The sequence below is a fragment of the Arachis ipaensis genome, chromosome B02 (assembly GCF_000816755.2).
Source record: "Arachis ipaensis cultivar K30076 chromosome B02, Araip1.1, whole genome shotgun sequence".
NCBI classification, from domain to species: Eukaryota; Viridiplantae; Streptophyta; class Magnoliopsida; order Fabales; family Fabaceae; genus Arachis; species Arachis ipaensis.
Genome location: NC_029786.2, coordinates 95,212,655 through 95,220,702, shown reverse-complemented (window position 1 = coordinate 95,220,702; position 8,048 = coordinate 95,212,655). Strand labels below are relative to the sequence as shown.

Sequence of the window (8,048 nt, the reverse complement as noted above, 5' to 3'; positions counted from 1 at the left end):
ACATAAATAACAAATTCTTTCCTTTTTTTTATAATAAATAATTAAATACATAAAATAAAAATAAATATAAATATAGTAAGCAATAAAAAAACATAGTAGCACATAATCTGTGTGAAAATGCTATAAACCTCTCTAGAACCCTGAACCTTAAATCTGTGCACTCAAACCCACAACATACCACAAAACAATGAACTAGAACAACAACAACTAATACAATTACATGCTTCTTCAGCAGCAAAATCAAGAAAAGGCATCATGGCCACTGAAATCGTTTCTGGGTCAGTTCAATTACTCTTCTTTCTTTCATAAGAATTTTTATCTTTTACTCAAGCTAAGTAAATAGATAGATAGCTTCATATACTTGTTGGTTATTGTTGATTCAACTTTTATCTGGGATTTTCATTGATTTCTAGTTTGTTGAACAAGTTGTTTGTGTTTTTGTGCTTCTAAGCACACAGACATGCAAAACAACTGACTTCATAGTTTCATTTGTTTTGGAATTTAAAAATTTGGTTAGTGAAATCATAGGATATTTGTCAAAACTTCTTGCTTGTGTTATGAATAACAACTATTTGTTTCATTGAAATTTGATTCAACTTGCTTCTATTTTGACGTCTCTAATTTGTTTTTGGATTTCCCCTGCTGCGAATCACAAGCTAATTTCTGGTTGTTGCACAAGTTTTTGGTTCTTCTAAGACTAATTGTAGTTTCTTTTGTTTTGGACTTTGAAAACTTATATCTGTCAAAACTTTTGAATAATGACTATTTAGAGTTCTAAGAAGAGTTCTGTTTTTGGTGGTTGATGCAGAAACAGGAATTCGTCGAAGAGGCGCAGGTGTGGAAGTGATTCGTTGGAGGACACTCTTGAGAAGTGGAAGAAGAAGAACATCGACATTCAACATGATTTCTCCACAAATGGGGTGCATGTGGTTCACAAAGTTCCTGCAAAAGGGTCCAAGAAAGGGTGCATGAAAGGTAAAGGAGGGCCTCAGAACTCTGAGTTTAGATACAGAGGTGTGAGGCAGAGGATTTGGGGTAAGTGGGTCGCTGAAATTCGCGAACCAATCAGCAACCATGAGAGTAAGAAGAATGCAAAGAGGCTTTGGCTTGGCACTTTCACCACTGCATTTGAAGCTGCTCTTGCTTATGACAAAGCGGCTAAGACAATGTACGGTTCAGGCGCACGTTTGAACTTTCCGGAGCATGATTTGGAGTCAGTAGGCTCTGAAGAATCACCAAGTAAGAATGGAATTATATTGAGTAGTGGTGAGGCTCCTAAAGCTGAGGATTTGGATGGTAATTTTCATCAGTTTCGTGAAGACAAACCTAATTTTTCTTATGTTGAAGCATTCGAGGGAACAAAGGAAGAAGATCATGATGTCCAAAAAAATGAGAAATGTGATGATGCAAGTGTTGTTCATAAGGAAATGAAGGATATTGAAGCTAAAATACCTGGAGAAAGTGAAGGAATCGAAGGAGAATCAGAAGAGGTTTTAAAGTGTCCTGGCTCTGGTGTTGAGTTTATTGGTATGGCAATGAATTCTGGAGCTGATGGCGCGGCTTCTGACGCCAACGAGCATGAGATTGTAGCGAATAATATAGAAGTACCAATCGAAGAATTGACCAAAAGTTTAACATCATCATGTGATTTGAGCAATATTGACAACCATTCTGATGATTACTTTAACAATCAGATATCAGATGAGGATTGCAACCCCAAACCTAATTATGATCAGTCAAACATAAAAAATGAGGCATATATGGTGAAGAAGAAACATGTGGAGGAAGTAATTTCTGAAATTCTAAGACTTTATAGCAACAAGTGCTCAAATAACTGTATTCAATCTCAAAATGAGAATGATGAAAATCAACCTTCTGTTAATGTTGAAGAAGAGAAGCCACTGATGCCAGTAGAAGCTGACATGGTACATACTTGCAACTGCTACGGCTGCGATAATAGCGATGATGAAATTAAAAATGAGCCTAACGGTTCAGATGACAATGTTGGAGAAATGTATGAGTTTCAGGCTTTGAACAGCAACATTGATAGGAAGCTTGAATTGCAAGAAAAAGGAGATGATGGAAATGTGTTATCTGAATTCAGTTCCAAGCGTAATAGGAAGCTGTGTGAACATCTGAATAATATGCAGGTTGCTAGCATAGAAATGGATCATGATTATAGTTTCTTGAGACCTGACTATGATTTTGGGTTATTAGAAGAGCAGAAGTTACTTGATTTATGCTTTTCACATTTAGGATCTTAGGAGTTCACAAATGCTTACAAATTTTGTTTTCATTTTGATGAGGTTAGTGCATGAACATATTGATGTTTTTCTACCCACTATTGTTAATGTAAAAGGCAAATTAGTAGACTCATTCTTTTATAATGATGAGTGTAATCTTGATCCACAGTCAATGTAAAACGTTTTACACAGTTGTCCAGCCACATTCGTTTTTTTAAATGACTATAAACGTAATTTATATAAAAAATAATTATTTTTACAGACGTAGTATTACGTAATTAGATGCAGGTGTAGAACTATTTTACTCTGACAATCCATCAAAATTAAATTCTTAAGATATTATATTTTCCTCACATTTTGGATTTTGGAGAACTGCTGGTAGATGTTAAAAAATCAGACTCATCCACAATTCACCCACTACATTAACCATTGAAAGCTACTCTTTTTTATTCACAATTCACAAAGAAATGAACCATTCCCCCATCTAAGACTCGACCTTAATTATTGAAAACAAAAAATACCATGCATTTAGCATAACTTTGAAAATTCAAAGGATCTTAATGCATGTGGAGCTATTGCCAAGTCAATATATATAGTGACATTCATGGAAGTCTTATCTACCAATACATCAAATGTTTCCAAGAAATGCAACAAGCAAAATCTTGGCTTTGTAGCTGCAAGCAATGTCATCCAATAGAATGATTTTCTCCCTCTTGTACTTTCTTGCACATTCAGCTTCCATGTAATTGTACAAGTAAGATTTTGGCAATTGTTCTTCAGCAACACTTGCTATCCTGATTCAAAATAAATGTCGCTTTCACTTTTTTGGTACATCGAAAAATTTAATATTCACGGACACGATTTGTGTACGTATTTATTGAATTTTCAATGTACTAGAAAATGTGAAAGCTAACATTTAGTTTAAAAAGGAGGAAGTAATTTGTTCTCTTGATTGATCTTCTAGAAGGAATGAGTTTCTAGCAAGAAAGTGCACATCCTCCAAAATGTTAAAAGAGCTTGTGACTTGTGAGCACCATCATTATGTTCTCTGACCAGTGTGCAGTGTAAAAGTGGGGAAACTTAGGGAAATTTGAGTGTAAATGCCTCGGTCAATCTTCTGCTCCATCTTTATACCAGACCATATCCCATGGTCCACTTTTGCTACCCAACCTTGTAAATAAAAATAAAAAATAAAAAATGATAAGAAAACAATAAGATCAAAATATGCATTTTTGGATCATTAGGAAGAATTCCTTCCCTTCAAGTAGATAACCTCTAAAAAATGTTTGTGTTAATGAATTAAAATACCTCCAAACTCCGGCTAGAACACGCAAAACCATGAAAAGGAACAATCCTGTCCACACTCCGGGAAGTCCAAGGACCGGAGAAGCCACCAATATAAAAACTGATGAAATCAGTGCAACTAGAACCTACAAATCAAAGCCAAATAAAGGGCCAAGAATGTCAGAAAAATGGGAAACAAAGTAAGATAGAGTGATTATGTGAAATGTTTAACTATCTTTTGATCATTGAACTAGATAATTACCATAGAGTATGCAGCAAATCCAAAGTCTGATACTCCGTAATAAAGTCCATCAACAACAAATGCCAAGGCATTCACTGGTTGAGATCCAGCAACAAACTGCATGTGTGTACATTTCAGATTTATCAAAGTTACTGATCATGCATGCTAGAAGGTTACAATTGCAAGAACACTTCAGCTAGTTATTCCTTTGACAAAACATTGCATTTCTGTCAATGATTGATAAGACAAGATAATGAAGTGTCGAATTCGCATCTTCATTTCAGTATAAACAGGCATCAAAATGTAAACTTCATCTTGAAGCTATGAAAGTAAACTCAGACATGTATTCGGGTTGGACGCCGAATCTGTTACTTTCACAATTTTTTTTTTTAACTTCTATTTTGAATCTTTATATGCGTGTAACTGAAAATGCCATTATAATTAAACACAAGTGCATTTTCTTGTGTTTTCAATGCAATGATATCTACTAATTTTAAATCATAATTTTTCTCTATCACTTTTAGAAATCGTCATCTCTTCTTGGCCGCATTATTTCACATCTTTGTATTGTGTTGTATATTCAAGTTTCATTAACCATGAGACAGGAACACGATAGGATTATTGTTAGGGGAAAATGCCACAATTACACTTCCTGTAACAAAATAAATCAAAAGCAGCAATGTTAAGAAGCTCCTTGCCTATACATTCATTATCACCAAGTAAACTTAATTAATTGTGGTTTTTTACCAGTAGACCAGACTGAGCAACATCCTGAACTTCAGAGTCTGTGCTGAATAAGCTAGAAAATGCCCCATACCCAAAGAATAAAATCATTGATAAGGTAATTCCGGTTCCCAAACCAATCTGTTTGACATTAAAAAATGAGAGTATGAGGAGAAAAGAATCTTGGATCAGTAAATATCCAAAATCTCATCCAAAGAAGGTGTGATGAGGAATAACCTGCAATGCTCTATATATAAGGTGGCGTGATTGCTCGTAATTTCCTTGCGAGTAACTACCAGCAAGTATAGCCTGTAAAGAAAATATTGTTACTACAACACAGCCTAACAAGTTCTCAGTCAGTTATACATGAGGAAAGTGGTTCATGGTTTTCTTATTGATTTGATAGCATCATAAGAATGAAATATGAACAGAAATGGAAGACTCTTGAGACATACGACTGGCTAAGAAATTTAGGTCAGAGTACCTTGTGAGTTGGAAACAGGATTAGCTAAACTACTTGTCTTTTTTATCAATTGATCTGGTCCAACTTTTTCATAGATGTAAACAAAATGCATGATATGGTCAACTGTGATATTACAGTGTTACCTGACCAGCAAGCGCAAGAGCATCGGTGAGGGAAGATACTGACAACCAAACTTCCATGCAAATTTGATGACCAGCCATAGGTGTAGGGCCTTGCTTAGCTGCTGCGGATGTTGCCACTGTCATTGTCATAAGCACAGCAATAGTCCTACCGATCAGAAGACCACCTACAAAACGCAGTATATATCGTTGAAAGTAGAAGCTAATTTTTATTGCTCCATTATTTAAATCATATCAAGTTGCAAATCAACCAAAAACTTTTTCTAGCTAACTGAAATAAATCCTGTTTGAAAGATGAGGACCGTTGAAACTACGATACAACTTAATATAGAAGTACATACCTGATTTCAGATAGTTGAAAATTTTTTTCCAATCGACATCGGAAGGGAATAGAAGCACATTGTCACTTAATTTCCATACAAGTATAAAAGCTATCAAGTATCTGGTGAACAGAAAGACAAATTATGCTTAATATGAAGTGAGCAATTAGTAAGTGACAAGTGCAAGATGCACGGATAATAACATAAAGTTTTACCACATCATCGACGTACTCAGATATCACAGTAGAAACGGCAGCACCACCAATTCCAAGGCCAAAGAAAAATATCAATAGTGGATCCAGTATGGTATTAATAATGTTTCCAGCTCCTGGAATTCCAAAACAAAGTCTTCGTTACTCACACATTCAGAAAATCATTCTAGAAATTCAAGGATGAACTTTATTTTCTTAAGGCCTTTGGATCCAAATAAAATGAGTTTCATTGAAGTTTAAACAGATCTTTGGAATATTGGAAACAATAATGAGACAGAGGAAAAAGGAAGCATCAGCATCACTTGCCAATTGCATACAGAGGAGTCTTTGTATCTGTAAATCCACGAAAAGTTCCTTGTGCGGCTAATGAGATCACGATTGCTGGAGCACCAAAAGCCCTCATTGTTAGAAAATGCTCGGCAGGTTCACGCATCGGAGAATCCTACATACAAATAGAACAAATAATACAAATGAAGAGCCATCATTCACATGCACATCTTAAGTCATAAAAATTTATGACAATCAGGAAACATAAAGGCGAAACTGTGAAATGCATGGATCAACAATCAGTGAAGAATTACATACAGCAGGTATACCCATGATATTCATAAGAATGCCTGAACCAAAGGAAAGCGCCACAGTTTCAGCAACTCCAAGTGCCGTAGCAAGTGCTAACGAAGTTGATACTGAAGGAATAAGCTTCTTGCTTTGGTACTTCCCTGCCAAATCCGTATAACATCCATGAGATCAGGACTCACAGAATATATACAAATTTGCAGCTATAGTGAAGGAGGAATTATGCCCCCCAAAGTGGTCCTTCAGATTGGTTGCACACACTAAAATAATCCCCGAGATTCCAATTGCAACAATTACATCCCTGTCCATGAGATTGACAAAAGTCACCATGTTAGTCCCTCAGTCCTTTTCTATCAAGTGACTATCAAACCATTAGGTATTAAGGTGGTGCACTTATGCCAATATCAGGGACGTAATTGGGCAATCGGGATCTCAAGAACTATTTTAGTTGACCACTTTGGGACTTAACTCTTGAGGTAGCTATGCGAAACTTACCATTATTGTTACTTTGATTGTGGTCACCTTCCTTTCTAATCAGTGCCTGCTCCTCAGCAACAAAGGATGTAGTGATATTAAGCAAAGGAACATTGAACAAGTCTGAAATTAGATTAAACACAGAAGCTGAAACCCCAACAGCAGCCAATTCAACCGATCCTGTATAGTGAAATTTCAGTTATGCAAAACTCTCTTATGATGGTAACTAGAAATCAACCCTAGAAAACTAGAATTACTAGCTTCCCAATCCAGGATATAATCAAATGACCAAGAAACCACTTCTTCCAAAAGTTTAAACTGGTTGCGGAAGGAACATGATATATCGCTATCAACTTAGAATCAAATCCCAAATTCTAATTTCCCCTTAAAAATTTGAAAGCAAAACATCAATAAAAAATGAAATTCATTACCACAAGAACTTCCTTAACTTACCTATATGGCCAACAAAGGCTGTATCAACCAATGAGGCAAGAGGGTCAGCTGCCAAAGCCAAGGCAGCAGGTATTGCAATGGACAACATTTCCATTCCCATATCATCAAATACAAGCCACCCATTTCTGTTCATGAACCAAACAAATAAATAAAACTTCAAAACCAACGTATATACATACACACAAATAACAAGAGGATGAATTTGATTTTCCAGCACCAAATCCATGAAACCAATAAAGTACCTGAACTGATGTATGAAAGAAGCAAAGAAAGAACCTTGAACTGATGAAGATGAAGGATTATGAGAGGGTGTAGTGGTGGTGGTGGTGGTGGTGGTGGAGGAGGAGGAGGAGCATGGTTCTTGCTTATTAGAGGCAGTTTCTTCAAGGGAATCTGTTTTGGTGTCACTGTTTTTGTGACTTAGACATGATTTTGGAGCAACTCTTGGAGTTGGGAAGCAATGATGATTGTGAAGCTTTGATGGTTTAGAGTTGAAGAACAACAATGAATGGTTGTGATGATGGTGGAGAATATTATGCATAGGGTAGTGATGGTGAATATGCATGCAAAGAAAAGAAGACGACGCCATTTTTGAGCATCTGGATGAGAAATCAAAGACTCACTCTATTGGACGCAAAAATAAAACCATATCTATCTACACCAAAATCTAACGTTGATGTGGAATTTGTACACACTATGTTTTCCTTTGTTAAATTCTATCCCACACATTTAGGCTTAACAAAATTTTATGCTAATGGTTAGAGCGAGGAAGAAAAACGGTGAAGACATGAAGATTTTTTGATAAATAATTAATTTTTCTTTTGTATCTTACAAATAGTTGAATGTTTATCTAAAAAATATGTTATTTTATTTTTATTATTTTTTAAAATAGATTATATTTTTTTCCATTTTCTCTATC

At 35.6% G+C, this 8,048-nt stretch overlaps 2 protein-coding genes across 4 annotated transcripts; one reads left to right on the top strand and one right to left on the bottom strand.

Annotated features, from left to right (window-relative positions):
• On the top strand, positions 77 to 2,439 carry LOC107625804. The gene is made up of 2 exons (XM_016328527.2): positions 77 to 278; positions 809 to 2,439. The coding sequence occupies exons 1-2, from the start codon at positions 256 to 258 to the stop codon at positions 2,262 to 2,264; spliced, it is 1,479 nt and encodes a 492-aa protein (XP_016184013.1). The 5' UTR covers positions 77 to 255; the 3' UTR covers positions 2,265 to 2,439.
• Positions 2,645 to 7,911, bottom strand: LOC107625803 (protein DETOXIFICATION 44, chloroplastic). Of its 3 annotated transcripts, XM_016328525.2 has the most exons (13): positions 7,372 to 7,908; positions 7,130 to 7,254; positions 6,698 to 6,856; positions 6,212 to 6,345; positions 5,933 to 6,068; positions 5,646 to 5,742; positions 5,436 to 5,536; positions 5,098 to 5,261; positions 4,729 to 4,800; positions 4,516 to 4,632; positions 3,790 to 3,885; positions 3,552 to 3,673; positions 2,645 to 3,413 (listed from the first exon to the last, which is right to left on the bottom strand). In XM_016328525.2, exons 1-13 carry the CDS (start codon positions 7,716 to 7,718, stop codon positions 3,353 to 3,355), a joined length of 1,731 nt encoding a protein of 576 aa, XP_016184011.1. In that variant the 5' UTR covers positions 7,719 to 7,908; the 3' UTR covers positions 2,645 to 3,352. The 3 variants fall into 3 exon arrangements, with proteins under 3 accessions (XP_016184011.1, XP_020971882.1, XP_016184012.1); XM_021116223.1 differs by lacking the exon at positions 4,516 to 4,632 and having other exon boundaries at positions 7,372 to 7,909; XM_016328526.2 differs by lacking the exons at positions 2,645 to 3,413; positions 3,552 to 3,673; positions 3,790 to 3,885 and adding an exon at positions 4,113 to 4,420 and having other exon boundaries at positions 7,372 to 7,911.